The sequence below is a fragment of the Notechis scutatus genome, chromosome Z, assembly GCF_049901735.1.
Source record: "Notechis scutatus isolate UNSWTSFEM ecotype Mainland chromosome Z, rNotScu1.2, whole genome shotgun sequence".
Lineage (NCBI taxonomy): Eukaryota > Metazoa > Chordata > Lepidosauria > Squamata > Elapidae > Notechis > Notechis scutatus.
The window spans coordinates 30,850,046-30,867,622 of record NC_142025.1 but is presented as its reverse complement, the minus strand read 5'-3'; the positions used below and the strand labels follow the sequence as shown (position 1 = coordinate 30,867,622).

The window sequence follows — 17,577 nt, the reverse complement described above, 5'->3', positions numbered from 1 at the left end:
GTTGAAAAATCTGTTTTTCTAATATTTGTAGAACAGTTTTCTACTGTTAATATACAACATACCACATAATCTGTTTGACTGATATAAGGATAGAGATAATTATAGTTATACAATATTTAACCAGTCCTGGGTGAAGCAATTATAATTTGCATGAATTTAAATAAATCAATTGTTCTATTTTAACAATAAATAAGGATGAATGTGACTTTTAAACATAAGTATATCTTAATTCATTGCATTTTGGTTTTATAATTTTGCCATTTTTCACCTATTTTGCTAATCCTCTCCCTGATTTTGTTTTTATAACCATCCATCTTGAAAACATTCCTGAGATCATATAATTTTACATTGAATGTGCATTTCTTCAATTATCTATCACCCATTTATCTTCCCTATTCTTACCTCAGCCCCTGGCTTTGTCCTAGAATGACATCTTAGAATGACATCTTTAATACACTGGAGCAAAGATTGAAAAGGCTAGTGCAGTTTTAAATGCTAACATTATAAAATCTATAATAACTATAATAATGTATTTCTTCAGCTAGAAACCAATATTACAAATCTAGGACTATATAAAGTTCCTTGTACAGAAGTTTCCAGTATCCCAAGAAACACAGTTCTTCCATAAAAAGGCAATTCATCTGGCCCACTATTCTTTATGTTTTTTATATTATCTTTATTATTTTTTATAAATAAAGGCAGCAAAAATTTCTAATTCTCTCTCCTGTTTTCTTGACAATAGTCCTATTAGATGAATTGGGCTGAGAGAAAGTGACCAGACCAAAGTAATCCAGCTGGCTTTCATGATTAAAGAGGGGCTAGAACTTACACTCTCCTAGTTTTTAGCCTGATGCTAGATGCAAACCTGGCATGAACAACTCAACAAGAAAAAAAATATTCCTGGTCTGTATAAGATTGTTTGATACTATAGTAAGAAAATATTACCTTATCACCTTTGCTGCCTTTGATTCCTTTCTGTCCTTGAGCTCCCTGTGGAAAACCATATCAGAGGTATATAACACAGCAGTTAAAAGTATGATTCTGCTCCCTCCAATATCCAATGTTAAATTAAATACAGTCATGAAGATAGGTAAATTTTTGACCTTCCATACAATGGCAGTGGCTATTTATTAGGGTTGGGGTATTCTGGGAGTAGAAGTTCACACATCTTCAACTGGTGAGAAATGCTGTTTTTAAGTTTCTGTTCTTCCTGTTTTGGAAATGATTTGGACTAAGAGCTCTAGGTTTGAGCAAACCTAAGACCATAATCTGTCTGCTACTTGTTAACACACATCCATTTCTCAGGTTTTCACATCCGCTTGATGAAAAGTACAGCTTTTTTAAGAGTCTCATTAGCTTTAACAAGCTGAGCCCTTAAAGCAATTCTACTTTTCTGAAGGGTCACACAGAAATCTGAAAAATGAAATGTTTCTGGTTTAATGAATAGTAGAGATGTGGTAGGGTTGGGTCCACACAGGGGTTAGGATTCCATAAGCATGAACAGTCTGATGTAATCACTCCTTCCTTACTGATTTCCTCTGGACATCTGGTTGATCACTGGGCTGTGAAATTTCTCAGGAGAAGCAGGACTCAGCGATATGAAGAATCATTTTAAAATGAAATACTGAATCCAAGCTGTGCTTCCCTTTCAAGTGCCAGACTGAAGCAAACATCTCTACTCTTCAAATTCCCTGCACAGAAGTCCCCTTCTACTAGATCATAGCAGTGATGCACTGTCATTGAAATGATTCAAACTGAGAAAATGTTTTCTTCCTGAATTTAATTCTTTCATGGTAGATGTCATTCAATATTACTTCAATTAATGGCCTTGCTTGAACAGCACGTGCCACGTATTTTCACTTTATAAGAAAAGAAAAGTTATTAATAATAATAATAGTAATAATTGCTTTTATTTCAGCACTAAATATATAAAGATGTGGAATAGGAGTAGTTTCTGTCAGTCCAGGACAATGGACTCATTTATTCTCTGCTGTGTTATATTGTTACAATTTTTCCTATTTAGATAAAGGTAAAAGTATCAAATCTTTTATCTGGAGAAGTAGATCTTGGAACTACTTGCTAAGATCTATCTAAGAAACTATAGTCCAACTGTTATTTTTCCTTAGTTGCTTATGTAGTAAGAACAACCACCCAGAATATAAACTGTTCTGCTTAGACCCCATTCAGTGGGTGAATAAAAAGAAATAAACACTGCCACCATATGATCAAAGTCATGCCCCCTTTGCATAAGGAAGGCGTGTGAAAAGGGGCAGGTCAGTCATGCAGTTGCTGTCACCATCATGGGATGTATTTTTTTTTGACTCATCTCTTTAATCTCTTCAACCTACTTTACTCCTGAATCAAGTAAAAGTGGCAATTTTAATATCAATTGGATGCAACATACTTATTTATACAGACTAGTACAGAGTGCTTATTAGTAATTTTATCACTCACCTTTTCTCCGGAACCACCTGTATTACCCTAGAACAAAATTTTGAAATACAAAAGGAAAATATAAGAAGCAATAGCATCATACCTCAACCTAAAAGCCAACACAAGAAATCGTGTATAGGAGACACACTTGATATTGCTTTGAACATTTAATAAGAAGCAACAATCAATGCAAGAACTAGCATAATTATAATTACAGGAATCTCTAATCATTATCTTTACCTCTTTCCCCTATCTACATAGATACATCTCTGACGTTGTCTTTTACTGGGCTTTCAGTTAAATTCTAATCTTTGTCGCAACATCTACAAGCATTTTAGTGACACCTTTAATCTTAAATTTTAAAATTAATCTTTAATCTGTCACTGAATTCACATACTGTAAAACTGTGAGTGTTAAATATTAAAAAAATATAAAATCAATATGTACCTCTCTCATATAAATGCAGATGAATATTAAATATAATTTTTGAAAGATGGCATTTTGCCAGCTGGATCAAACAATCCTCATATAATAAATATGCTTGTTTTTCTGAAGTATTGTTTTTAAAATGTACATGTAATTTTTTGATCTATAGGCCATTAAAGATTATTTCTAAAAATTAAGGAACTATACAAGAGTTATCTCTCACATATGAATGTGGCACACTACTTTCTATTCTTGTTTCTCTATATATCATTAGAAAAGCAGATCATGATGTCTACACATTATGTATTTCCAGCATCTCTATATAAATGGACTTAAGGGCAGTCAAGTCAATTATGTATCGAGACATGTTAGTCTAACAGATGTTAAATAAATATATAAGTAAGCGAATAGCCCACTGGGTCAGGAAAAGGCAAACGGTAACCAAACAATGCAAAAAAAAAAAAATCAGTTTAGGAAAAACTTCCTAAAAACTGTAAAGGATATAATTCTGAAGATTTAAGTCCTAAGTAACATTTAGTCTAGCTATTTCAAAGTAAACAGGTAGCATGCAAGCCTCCTTTACATGCCCTATTTTTCTGGAGACAAAGTCCTTACATCACAGATGTAAGAGATCCAACTCCTTGCTTTGTAAAATTCTTTTCCATTCTACATGTAGGGTTTTTTTAAAAAAAATTTTAACTGTGGCCATAGAGGGACTTTTAAAATGTAATAAAAAAGTGCATCTTTGTTTTGAGTAAGGAAAAACTTTGTAAAGGAAATAATGAGAACAGGAAAATTTAAGACTTCTACCCACAGTGCCTAGTGAGCAAGTCCAAAGTCAAACTCAGACATTTATTTTAATGTAAACTCAAAAACAAAACAACAATTGTATGTTGAATACATTGAATGAATGAATGTGCAAATGAGTGAATAAATATGGTCATAGCCAGACTACTTCATTCATTTGCCCATTTTTGTACTTAAAACACATTTAATATATTGTGTAACTCAGCCTTAGGAATATTTATTTTATTTTATTTATTTATTTTTGTCAATTGCTTACAAGATAATAGGTATAAGTAAAAACATAGTTATGAATACATGGATACATATAAGAAAAATAAAAAAGAAATATAAAAGAAACAATAGGACAGGGACGGTAGGCACGTTGGTGCGCTTTGCACGCCCCCTATAGACCTCTTAGGAAAGGGGTGAGGTCAATAGTAGACAGTCTTAGGTTAAAGCTTTTGGGGGTTTGGGGAAGAAACCACAGAGTCAGGTAGAGTATTCCAGACATTGACCACTCTGTTGCTGAAGTTGTATTTCCTGCAATCAAGTTTGGTGTGATTAACCTTGAGTTTGTATCTATTGTTTGCTCTTGTGTTGTTATGCTTGAAGCTGAAGTATTCATTGACAGGTAGGACATTGCAATGTATGATTTTATATACTATACTTAGATTGGACCAAAGGCGGCGTAGTTCTAGGTCTAGAATTTCAAGTCTGGTGGCATAAGGTATTCTGCAACGAGTAGAGAAGTGGAGAACTCTTCTTGTGAAATATTTCTGGACTTTCTCAACTGTGTTAATATCAGATATGTAATGTGGGTTCCAGACTGATGAGCTGTATTCGAGTATTGGTCTAGCAAATGTTTTGTATGCTCTAGTTATTAGTGTAATATTACCAGAGAAAAAGCTACGTAAGATTAGCTTAACAACTCTTAACGCCTTTTTGGCTATGTAGTTACAGTGGGCTCTAGCACTTAGATCATTAGAGATGAGTACTCCAAGATCCTTGACAGAGTTTGGATCATCAACAAGGTCTTGACTATTCAGCCTGTATTTTATTTTCTGATGTTTTTTGCCAATATGTAGGACAGAGCATTTATTTGTTGAGATTTGAAGTTGCCATTTGTTTGACCAATCTGATATATAGTCAAGGTCTTTTTGGAGGGTAGCATATCTGCCCAAGTGGATGCAAAAAAGTCAAGATGACAGCCATCACATTTACTAAAGCCTCACACCTTTTCCATGTGCTTTAAACATGTGATTGCAACCATCATCTTTAATTTTTGAAGACCACCCCTTTTTCCCTTGCAAATGCTTCTGTTCAACTCACATACACTATTACATTGCCATAAGAATCTGGTAAAGAAGAGAAGAAAAACCAGTATTTCCACACTTTATTACAATACTCATTCTATCTATGGAAAAACATTATTCATCCTTCACTCCCAAACATCATAAATGCTATCTGTTTACAATGTACAAGTATTAGCTTCTAATCCAATAATTATTAGACCCCGAGAAAGAGAACATAGAGCTTAGAGTAACAAACCTTGAAGCCCATTGGTCCTCTTGTACCTGGCAATCCCATCAAACCTAAATCTCCCTTTTCACCCTAAAAGAAACAATAGAGAAAATTACTCATAATGGGCAGGTTTTATTGTAATGATTGCATTGGTTGACAGCTGAAGAAAAATTTGCACCATTTCTATATTTCTATATCATGGGAAATTACAATACATAAAATGAGTTCAACACGTTATTTGTATAGAACAATAAACAAATGAGCATAGACTTCTCAGATTGCTCCCTTGCTTTTTTTTAACCATTGGATATAATTAACCTGGATTACACTGAGCCAATCTGATGATTTGTATCACAGCATAAGGCAGGGCTGGGCAGATTCTGATGGCCATTTATTTTTGAAAGGGGAGGCAACAGGATTCAGTGGCCCTGAAACATTTAGGAAGATATTCTATCCCATTTTTTAAAGGGTGTTAAGCTAATTTTTGTTTATGCTCCAAAATTTCTTTATTTCTGACATTAGGAAACTATCCCATCAGTTGTCAGCAATTGCTGATAGATGGAAAAGATTGCAACAAAGAGGATCTCTTTTTATACTTTAAAGGAACAGTTTGCCAGTGATTGCTTCTAAGATGTTTTATAGTAAATTAGTTCAGTTTATAGTCCTAGTATTCGTTGGTAATCTCCCATTCAAGTATTAACCAGATACATCGATTATGTGATTAGCTTCCTACTGACCATCTGTAGCCAACACTCCCACTGTCTTCTCACAGATGCTCTGAGGAAGAAAACATGTTCTGATTGATATAATAATGTCAACCCATAATTTCACTACTTTTATAAAGACAACTATAGATAGAAATTTATACCTGTAAAGGATAATGTTTGTAGCTCAGTGTTGAAATGAGGGATCCTTGGTGTTCTCTGAGCTTGTTTGTTTTCTTGCAGATGTTTTGTGGTCCAAATTAAGTAAGGAGTTGTGTTTTCTCTCAATTTGTATTCTAGTGGCTTGCCCAGTTGGTGTTGGTGGGAGTGATTTTGGTGATTTGTTGATTTTGTTTTTGTTGGAGTGTTTACTGTGGTTTCTTTGGCAGTTCTTTGACCGGGGTATTGTTCACATCTTAGTTGTTGGTCTAACGTTAATCTTGATGTTAAATTCTGCTCATATGGGTGTTGAATGCTGGTGGGAAGATGTTTTGATCTTCCTTTTTGGCTTATTGATTGTCTCTTTGGAATACTTTATCTGTTTATCTCTATGTGCCTGTTGATCACCAATATGTCTGAGTGCCAATCTTCCAGAAATTCTCTAGCATTTTGGATTTTGCTTGGTCAAAGATGGTCAGAGTTTTTCAGTTGAAACTATAGTTAAATTTGTCCCTACATTGAGAAATTAAAGAGTTTTCATCATGTCTTCTGACTACTAGTTAGTGTTCATGGATGAATTCAGCTAGCCTTCTGTCTGTTTCTCCTATATAGTGGCCGTTAGATTCTTCAGACTGTACGCTGCAGATGACTCCTGTTTTTCTTCTGGGACTGCTGAGTATTTTGGTTTACTTAGGATATTTTGGAAAGGTTTGGTTGTTTGTGTGCTATGCTGATGTCATGTAGTTGCAATAGTCTGTTGGTGGTTTCTTACATGTTTTTGATGTATGACAGGATTATCCTTATTACAGCTTGGGTGGGTTGTGCTATATTGGGTTGAGCGGTCAGGCACTTTTTTGAAGAAGTTGCATAGACATCCATTTTGTTAAAAGATGACCTGTTTCTTTTTTCTGCTGTTCAGGATTGCTGCAGGGTGTTTGTTTTCATCTAAATAGAGTTCTTACATAGCTTCTCTTGCTGGATGTTGTATTATTACTGTGGTAGTGGAGCACTTGGTTGGTATGGATGGTTTTTCAGTACACCTGTGTTTCTGTCATGCCCCTGGTGGAGATTGACTCTGAGGGAGAGGAGGAACAGCCAAAAGGGAGTGGAAGTGTGGCTCCGGAGGTTGTGGAGGAGGCTGGGGAAGGGCAGAGGCCAGCTGGGCAGTCAGAGGAGGACCCAGGCCCATCCCCTCTCTATCCTAGGGCATGCAGGGAGGAGAGGATAAGGGAGAGATGTGTTCTACAGGGGAGGATTCTCTTCATGGGCTGCAGCTGTGACAACTGGATAAGAGGACGGATATGTGTATGGGCCAGTGCTGGAAACAAAGTGTGGAAATATCTCTAGTTTATTGTTCCTCTCTGAGTTTGGCGTCCTTCCCAGTATGTGTTCTGATATCTGTGGATGTCTTCAAGTCCTTATCTTGCTTGGTTTGTGTTGTTTTTTACTTGTTATAATTTATAGGCATTTCCTTCTTCTTGTAACTGCTCGTGTAGGAGTTTTTTGTCTCCAGTCAAGGATATTTGGAACTTGGAAGGGAAGGGAAGGAATAAAAGGGGCTTTACCTGTTTTTTGTGGCTGTGTTTATTTTGTATCCCACCCTAGGTCATCACGGTTTCTAATTTGCCATTGTACTCTCTACTGATAAGAATATCCATGAAAAGTAGCATGTTGTTATTTTCTTCTTCCCTTCTGAATTAGTTTCCTTTGAAGATGTTGCTGATGGTTTGCTAATTGGTCCTTTTTATTATGGTAAAAGTGTTGTTTAAACATCTGATCTATATTTTGGGTTGTATGTGTGGGAGTGCTATCAATTCCAGAGAATTCCAGAAATATATACCTATTAACTCTAGGTGAATAATTAATTTGGTTGGATATCATCTGCCCAAAGCACACAACAGATTTTTCAAACTCATCATTTATTAGCAAACTTCCCTTACAGGAAATATCTTGAGTTTCAATAAGATTATAATTTACATTATAAATAACCTGCTTGAGAAATCACTCATCAATCGTTTAATCTTACCTTTAGTCCCATTGGACCAGGCCATCCAATAGATCCTGGCATTCCAGGGACACCTGGAGGACCTCGGCTGCCCTTCAAAAAACAGAAGATGGAGTAAATGAAATTAAAAAAGAAAAGACAAAGAAAAATCAAGTATAATAGCATGGATGTTCACATAATTTCAAAATTCAAAATGACTGTAATAGAGTAACTTCAACTAGCAAAACCTACTTTACACAAACCATCGGAAATTCTTCATGACCATGGGGCACCCAGAAATCCAATACTCATCTGTCACTTCACTGAAGCCATTCCACCAGATTTCAGGAAAGGAAGAATTAGATCTGGCAAGCAAATGGCTGTTGGAATAGGAAGGTCTTGGCCAGGAAGTGAAAGAGAAGGGGAGTCTAACAGATTTTTTGGGACAGGAAGAACTTCTATTTTAACTATAGAGCATAGATATGTTATATCTATATATCTCAGATTGATGCATGTTTTTCAGAGTTTAATGTCATATAGAACTTTTATAACATTCCTATATGCCTTAGCACAAAAGCATATGCACAAAAGCAGCTTCCCCAACCTGAACCCACTTCAGATGTATGGACTTCAATTTTCAGTATTCTCAGCAATTGCCAATATTGGTTGGAGGACTCTGGCTACTGAAGTCCACACCTGGAATTAAATTAAGTTGGGAAAAACTTATAGAAATCAGCCTTCCCAAATGTGTTGTACCGCAACTTCCATCACCCACATCTAGCATGAGCCTGCCGAGTGGAAGTCAGGAGTTGCAGTCCAATACACCAGGTTGAAGATAGTTGCCGCAAGCCTTATAATGTAAGAGATCTTATGCATTTTTTATTATACCTTTCTTCCTGGTCTTCCAAACTCACCCTGTCAGAGAAAATAATACATCAGTAGGAGGCACAAACAATTTTAATGTAGCTGGACATTTTTAATTTGGTTAATTATCGAGAACAGAGGAAAAAAGCAGCATGTGACAGATCTCTATATTCTTTTTTTATAATCAGGACTTCTGTTAATCAGACAGATCACACTTCTTGGAACCAAGATAGAAACTGGTAAAATGAATACTGGGGGGGGGGGGGAGGGATGACCCCAAACACTGGGGCTTTTCCAGGTTTTGGGGGAGACAAGTTTTGGGGGAGACCAAATGACTTCCCTAACTTGGCTGAGAAAAATATTTAAATGTGTTTAAAAGACATAGTTAGATTGTTCTTTGTCTAAGCAGGAATCTTGCACAATCGAGATTCTGACCTTTCTGAAGACAGAAAGGATCTGTAGTAAGTCAAAACTGAAGTTTTTCTTCAGCTTTTCCAATTCAACCTATAATGGTCAAGAGAAAAAGTCAGAACCAGAAGGTGCATTCTAAACTTCCACCGTTGAGATATAAAGATAATCAAATCAGGACTACAAAAATTTAGATGGTAGCAAATATTTAATTTCTGAACCTCTTTGCTGCCATGTATATGGATTTTTGAAGCCAGATCTGCTAGCCTTAAGATATGACTTAGTACTCTTATATGTTTTGTTTAAAGTAACAATTTCTGCTGCAAAAATCCAGATTGCTTAAAGTAGTCATTTCTGCTGCAAAAGAAGGTACTTAGAAGGTAGCAAAGGATTTATTTTTAAAAAAACCCTCTTTGCTGCCATTTGAGTTTTAAAGGTCAGATATTGTAATCTTCCTTACAGGTGATCTGCATTTCTACAACAATCAGCGCAATCAGTTTGCATTCCATATTTACATATTTGTATGAACAAATTTCCCCAAGTTTTTTTTTTTTTTTTTTTTTTTACATTAACAAAACATCTTTGGAGCTTACTTTTACTCCCTTTGGTCCTTTCACACCAGGAATACCTTGTGGGCCCTAAAAATAGAAGTATGGTGTTTAAATATCTTCATCATGCACTTTGTTCACTGACTTGCCAGTGATAACGTGTGACTCAACAGAGCTTTTCTTGTTTCTTCTTGAAATAATCTGTACCAAGTTTAGTCACTTCAATTTGTCTTTAATTTGGACAGGAAACTTCACATGCAAATGGTTCGTGTCTGTTTAGAGCAGTCTCTACTATTTTGGTCTCATTAAATGTTCAGTTTTTAGGGCTTTTTATGCCTAATGACAGATGAAAGATGCTTCCAAAAAGGCTCCTGGTAAATTCTGGAATTTTGTTAGCGACTCAGAATGACATTTTCTTACCCTCGTAACTCTGTCCTTTGCCTTCACATCTGCCTGCATATTTGTTTCTAGAAATACTCCTTAAGAAACAGTTAGACCATGCTTTAATTTGGTAGAATTCGGAGCCTTTCATATGGAAAATATAGTGGAGAGATTGGATGGAAGCATGACATCTGGAATTTGGGGGAAAAGTGATTCTGTTTTAGCAAAGCCAATGAAAAAAAGTAGAAAAACCATCTTGGTTACATTTAGATTAGGCTCCCAGAATTGGCCCAGATGGAAATGAAGCTGGCAAGCACATCTGCCTGAACCTTATGCTATATACAGTGGGAAAAAGAAAGATTGTGGCAGCAATAGCCATGTTAGCTTTCCAGACCCCTGGATGTTCTGAGAGTCACCAGTTGAGCCCTAAGTGTGCCAGTGCCTCCACTAGGCCCTTTTCAAAATTAGGTATTTCAGTAGAAAATCAAAGCTTACCTAAGTCTCAAAATCAAAAAGAGGTGGTATGTTCAAAGAGTAGCAAATAATTATAAAGTAAATATCTCTGAAACTTTTAATGTTTCCCCTTAAGACAATCTGGACCCATCAAACAAGAGCTAAGATTTAAGAATCATAGAATTTTCATGGACCGATAGAAACATGGGATTCCTTACTTATTTATGTCATTTATTTAATGTTTAATTACTTGCACAAACAATTATTTCAGCAGTCTATTTAAAAAAATAGTTAAAGCAACTTTTGCCTTGATGGCCCAACAAGTATATTTAACCAAATAAATATAATAAAAATAAGGAGGCTGCTTTCTTTGCATCATTTCCTCTCTTCCTCTCATTGTGCCATTCTATCTTTCTATGCCATCTGACAAAGTAACTTATCAGAATACCTGTCCCCAGTGACCCCATTTTGTCCTTCCAAAATAAAGTACTAACCTGGGGGCCAGGAGGTCCTGGGGGGCACACAGATTCTGCACAGGGAGATTGTGTTATCTGAAGCTCTTGACACAAGTTTTTCAGATCCAGAGAAAACAACATCTAAGAAATTAAAAGGAGGAGAGGAGGCACAAAAGGACATAAAAGGTAAAATCTGCTTTGAGTTGAATTTGACCCTTGACAATTTTATGGATATATCCATGCAATTTTCTTGGTAAGAGCATGGAAGGGATTTGCCATTGTCTTTTTCTAGATGCTTAGCTAAAGCTTTGACAATTCTATTTTGGCTTCCCATTCAAGTATCAACAATGCCTGACTTTACTTAGCTTCTGAGTGCCAGTAGGATGAGGTACAGCTATCTGTTGAATAAATTCCCTTAGATTTGAGCTTGATGACTAGGAACTTCCTGATATATCCATGTATATTTTTTTTAGTAATATTACAAAAATGTTTTCATGGTCTGTTCCTGGAATGTCTTTTCAGCTTCCTGATTCTTCCCATAGTTTCCTGGAGATCTTACATCCAAGAACTAACTGGGTCCAGTCTTGTTTAACTTCCAGGCACAAATGCCCAATACACATGAGCAGTAGTCCAATGTCAGAGCAGGAGAATAAAGTTGTATATTCAGCACCCACATGCCTCTTTCACCCATTCATGGGTCATCTAGATATTTTCTGATTTCCCCAAGTTCTATCCAACATTTTTGGAAAAAGAGTTCTAGCTCAACAACTGGGTTCCCATTGCACTAAGCAATGATTTGATACATAATCTAGAAATAGCTGGATTCACCTATGACACTAAACTCTACATCATGGTTTACATGCCCTAAAGGTCATCATGCTAAGTCATAGCAAGGCTTATCCTTTGTGGGAAATAAGGCTACTAGTGGTTATAAGCCATTTCTGTTACTAATGGAATAGATTTTTCTGGAGCAAATGAGCTGCTACTGAGCTCACCTATGTGTATGTCTGTTTGGCCTCTGTGGAAATAGAATATTGGACTATACTAGATTTCAATCTCGCTCTTCTCACTTTCATTCTACAACACAACTTCCTCAACCAAAATAGACCTTCCTGCTTGTAGCCCAAATTTCAAGTAGCAGATGGTCCCAGAAATAGCATCTCCCAATAAAGCACCCACCATATGACCCGAACACAGGTAGTTCTCTATTTATGACTGTAATTGAGCCTGGGATTAGAGTCATAAATTGTGCTGAATACTAAGTGAGTCCTTGCATGATTTTACAAGCACTTTTGTGGCACTTGTTAAGTGAATCACCATTGTTGTTAACTGAATCTAATCTATTGTCCACTAGAGGTGTTTCCTGGAAAAAAGTCATAAATCACAGTCACATTACTATGGTATGCTGCAAACTGCTGTAAATGTGGACCAGTTTCTGAGCAGCCAAAATGTGACCATGTGACCATGGAGGGCTGTCAGAACTTTGCATCGAAGTCATAAGCAAGACATAAGCAGCCCTGGGGAGGTATCATACAGGGCACAAAGAAACTGGTTTTAAGTTGAGGACTCTCTGTATGGATTATGAAATTTCCACTGAGAGCAAGAAAAGAAGTTCCACTTTTTGCAAAGTATTCATAAAAAATGTGAAGTAACAGTGAGAGGCCGTACATCATTTTCTCTCACCTATTAAACAGAAATTATATAATACAGAAAGGATAGAACTGGCAAGAGACTAGGCTGTCCCTTGCGATATTATGCAATATATCACATTTATACAATTTATGCAATATGGGAATCAGTCCAGTAAATATGCACACAAATAAAGTAGCAAACAATGAAAAGTCTTGCCCTCCTGGCAGTTTTTCATATTAAGAAAGCATAAAATTATAGTAGTTACTGTAGCTTAATTGTATACATATTCTCTCACACATTCCAATAATGTTATTTAAGGTCATTACCCTCTGCTCTGAGTTTAGAAGGCTTTGCACCTTCTCTATGTCAAGTATTTTGATGATTTTTCGAGGCTGTGAAATGTTTTTTTAATTTTAGGTTCTGGCTGGAGATGAGCTCATCCTTTCCCTTCTGAAACAGTGAAAACTGCAGGGAAAGATTCAACACTTTAAAATAGATAATAGATGAACTTTCCAGAGAAGAATGGACGATAATAGGAACCCTGATGGTACAGTGCACAATATTGCAGGCAAACTCTGCCCAAGCCCAGTTCAATCTTGATTCAGCCTTCCATCCTTCTGAGGTCGGTAAAAGAAGGATCCAGATTGTTGGGGGAAATATGTAAATAATGCTTCTACATTGCAAACCTCCGAGAGAATGCTTTAAAGCACTACAGGGTGGTATATAAGTCTAAATGCTATTGCTATAGGGGGAACAACCAGTGGCCAATAGAGCCCACAGGCCAGAAATTACCTATACAGTTTATATTTTCCTGTTGTGTTTATTTTTATTTATTAAATTTATATGACACTCATCTTATTGCTGAGGGAGATATTGAAAGATCATGAGTCAATCCAGAACATGTACTGAAAAAAGGAAAAGGGTACATTATTACCATCTTCAGTGCAAACTCAGTTGCATGAAAATGAATCTTAGGGCATGTCAAATTTTTCACCTTTCAAATTCCAAACATTGTAACTCAAAAGTTGTGACATGCCTTGGGGATTGTAAAGATATTTTGGTTATTTTAATATAATTTAGATGTGCTTGGTAACTAACTACATAAATCTGATAACTTTTTAACATTTTTTGTTTCAGCATATATTCTTAGCACAAGGTTCTTCTGGTGCAGCCTCACCAGAATTATTGACCTCTTGATGCTGCTTTTTATGGCAATCCATTATTTATTTATTTATTTATTTATTTATTTATTTATTTGATTTGCCAATTGTTTACAAGATAATAAGTATAAGCGTATACATAGTTGTGAATACATGAAATGGGTACATATAAGAAAAATAAAAGAATAAGAGAAACAATAGGACAGGGACGGTAGGCACGTTGGTGCGCTTATGCACGCCCCCTACAGACCTCTTAGGAAGGGGGTGAGGTCAATAGTAGACAGTCTAAGGTTAAAGTTTTTGGGGTTTGGGGAAGAGACTACAGAGTCGGGTAGAGTATTCCAGACGTTGACCACTCTGTTGCTGAAGTCGTATTTCCTGCAATCAAGTTTGGTGCGGTTTACTTTGAGTTTGTATCTATTGTGTGCTCTTGTGTTGTTATGGTTGAAGCTGAAGTATTCATTGACAGGTAGGACATTGCAATGTATGATTTTATAAACCATGCTTAAGTCAGACCGAAGACGGCGTAATTCAAGGTTTTCTAGTTCTAGAATTTCAAGTCTGGTGGCATAAGGTATTCTACAACGAGTAGAAGAGTGGAGAACTCTCCTTGTGAAATATTTCTGGACTTTCTCAATTGTGCTAATATCAGATACGTAATGAGGGTTCCAGACTGATGAACTGTATTCGAGTATTGGTCTAGCAAATGTTTTGTATGCTCTGGTTAGTAGTGTGATATTACCAGAGAAAAAGCTACGTAGGATTAGGTTAACAACTCTTAATGCCTTTTTGGCTATGTAGTTGCAGTGGGCTCTAGCACTTAGATCATTAGAGATGAGTATTCCAAGGTCCTTTACAGAGCTTGGTTTTGTTATATTCTTGGTTTTGTTGCTAGAATTTTTCCTATACTTTTGCATGTTCTATACATCCACCCACAGTTCTAGGGTAGCTTGTGGGATGTTAGGAAGAATTCAAGGAAGACTTCCAGTTTGTTTCTCGTTGGTGTCAGTGCGGAATCCGCAATCATGTGCGGTTTCGCCCAAGCTCTCTTGCTGGAGGGTCCCGATCAGGACTGGAAACATGCTGGTGGGGTGGTGAAGAAGGGGGAAATCACCTGGAGGGTTGAGGGGAGCCGCAACTCCCCTCCCTGACAGGAAAATCCTTCCTGAAGGCAAGTTGCAGCAGTGGTCTTAAAATGGCCACCACAAGACAAAGAACATTCTGGGAAACTAAGTTTTGTGCTGGAGAGAGAAGTAGCGAGCAGAACCAAGCAAAGGACATCGCTTTTGAGGTACCCTGGTATCAAATTAAAGGGCTATTTTGGAGGAAAGTGTGTGGAAGCGGCGACCAGAGAAAGTGAGAAAGAAAATGTTTTTTTTTTAATTTGGATTTGATTATTTTACTGGATTAATCTGGAGGAGAAATTTAAAGGAAAATACATTAACACAACAAAGGTTTAAAAATTAAACTGGACAGATATTGAATTGTGGGCAATTAAAGGGCATAACAAAATGCTGGAATTGAGTCTGTTGAAAAGAATAGCTAATGATTGAGCTTAATGAACTTAATAAAAACATCATATTCAACAAAGAAAGTTAAAAAGAAAAAGACTCAAGAGTGCCACCTGATGGTACAGGAAAACTTTAATATGTTTTAAAACAAGCATCTGGTCTTTTTGAGACTTTGGATCTTGGAACTTGAAAGAAAATGAAAGGAGCTTTATTATTCTCATAGAACCCCCCAGTAATTTGGGAAACAGTTGGGAGGCCAATTAGAAGATTTGGAATAAAGATTCAAGATTATGAATTGTTGAAAATAAACTCAAAAGATATTGGCTGAAATAAGATACTGGACTCTGAGATTGAATATATCTATCAAAGAAGAGGATTTCAACTATTAAGGAAGAGGAAAGAAAAAAGAAAAAAGGAGAAGATATAATGGAGGAGCTACTTGTTGATATAAGACTGGACTTACAAATAAGATCGGGTATGCAAGATACAAGGGACATGATAAAAATTAAACTTGAAATGTGTAATTATGTATTACAGAAATTAGAAATGGTGACTCAGCATACACAAGAACACAATAAACCAGAGGTGGAGGAGTTTTATAAAGAAGAAGCCAACTTAGAACGACAAAATGAACAACAATTATTTAAGCAGGGACGAAAAGGAATTAGAATTAAAATATTGTGGTCTGATGGGATGATAAAAGAGAGAATGGTTCAGAAAATGGTTAAAGAGAGAAGGGAAAAGCAGAAAAAGGAACTGCAAAGGAAAAATCAAAAGGGGGAGAGAGAAAAGTTTAATAACTGGAATGAGAAAAGGAGGGGAATAAGAATGGGGGGAAAGGGAATTAAGCGAAAAGACCAGAAAATAAAGAGGTACAGGAAACAAACAAGGATGAAAAGAAGGTACATTGTTCAAAGAGTGAAAGATGGGTAAAAAAAAAGGGATAAGGAAGGGGATTCTGCAAGGTAATATGTTGGGAATATATTGAAAACAGCATTTTGTAATGTATAGATGATTCATAGAGAAAATATAATGAGGAATCTGAGAAAAATATATATATTTGTGTTTTATATTATATAGGGAGATTGATATTAAGGAAGAATGAAGGTGGTTGGCTCGAATTATTAATTAGAGGGGACAACTGTATTTACCTGATAAGGATTGATAAAATGACAAATGTGACAGGAATAATAATAATAATATGAGAAATGATAATAGAAAGTAGATGAGAATTTAAATAATATCGTAAAATAAGATATGAGAATATACCAAGAAAAATGGAAGGAGATATATTAGATTTGGAATTGAATAAATGAATATAGAATTGAGATAAGAATTTTAGATAATATCGTAAAATAAGATATGAGAACATAAGCTGGGATTGGATAAGATAAGCTTGATAACAAGAATGATGCAATATGAAATTAAACAAATAAAATGAATATGTAACTATGGTCATGTTTGTATTGAGAGGTGAAACCTGGAACCACACTGCTTGCCAAATGAGAATGTTTTATTTTAAAAAAAATGAAAACAGGGAGAAAATTAAATAATGGAATTATTAGGTATGTTTAATTGATATGGTGGTAGGCATTTGGAGAGAGTAAAGTTGAAAATAAATATTGAAGAAGTATGAATTAATATGAATATGATACAATGAGAGATGTATGATATACTGATGCCATACTGTTAATGTATTGTTGTTATATGTAGATTGAAATAAAAAAATATGGAAAAAAGGAAGAATTCAACGAAGAGAGTAGATTAAATCTGTTTAAGTCTCATTCATGTTTCTTCAGTGAAATAATGGTAGTCAATTAGAAAGGATGTTGTGGTGAAGAAACATTAAAACTAATATCATAAAAAGTTGGGAAATCCTCCAATAAATGTGACATGACATAATGGATTTATGCAACTATTAAGAAGCTAGATAGGACTGTATGACATTTTGTCCAAAAAGGAACATCTTGATATTCCAATAAAGATACATACTCCAATTCAATTTCATGGGATCCTTATTTGCTTCTGATTTGTTATTTATTTATTTATTTTTACATGTAGATCCCTGATGCCTATGTAGTGTTGAGGTACAGATATTAAATTACATTTTTATGAATGGCAAATTGAATCTAATCAACTTATTCTATCTGAA

At 35.7% G+C, this 17,577-nt stretch overlaps 1 protein-coding gene across 3 annotated transcripts in view; it reads right to left on the bottom strand.

The window, feature by feature from the left end:
* The window catches only part of COLQ (collagen like tail subunit of asymmetric acetylcholinesterase), a 54,652-nt gene that overhangs the window by 26,191 nt on the left and 10,884 nt on the right, over positions 1–17,577 (bottom strand). Inside the window, exons 3-9 of one of the 3 annotated variants that reach the window (XM_087944904.1) lie at positions 11,162–11,263; positions 9,879–9,923; positions 8,902–8,928; positions 8,056–8,127; positions 5,194–5,256; positions 2,455–2,481; positions 946–990 (exon numbers count right to left, since the gene is read on the bottom strand). In XM_087944904.1, the coding sequence (XP_087801030.1) occupies positions 946–990; positions 2,455–2,481; positions 5,194–5,256; positions 8,056–8,127; positions 8,902–8,928; positions 9,879–9,923; positions 11,162–11,263 (381 nt within the window). The remainder of the gene's footprint in view (positions 1–945; positions 991–2,454; positions 2,482–5,193; positions 5,257–8,055; positions 8,128–8,901; positions 8,929–9,878; positions 9,924–11,161; positions 11,264–17,577) is intronic. The other 2 variants (XM_087944906.1, XM_087944905.1) reach the window with 2 other exon arrangements.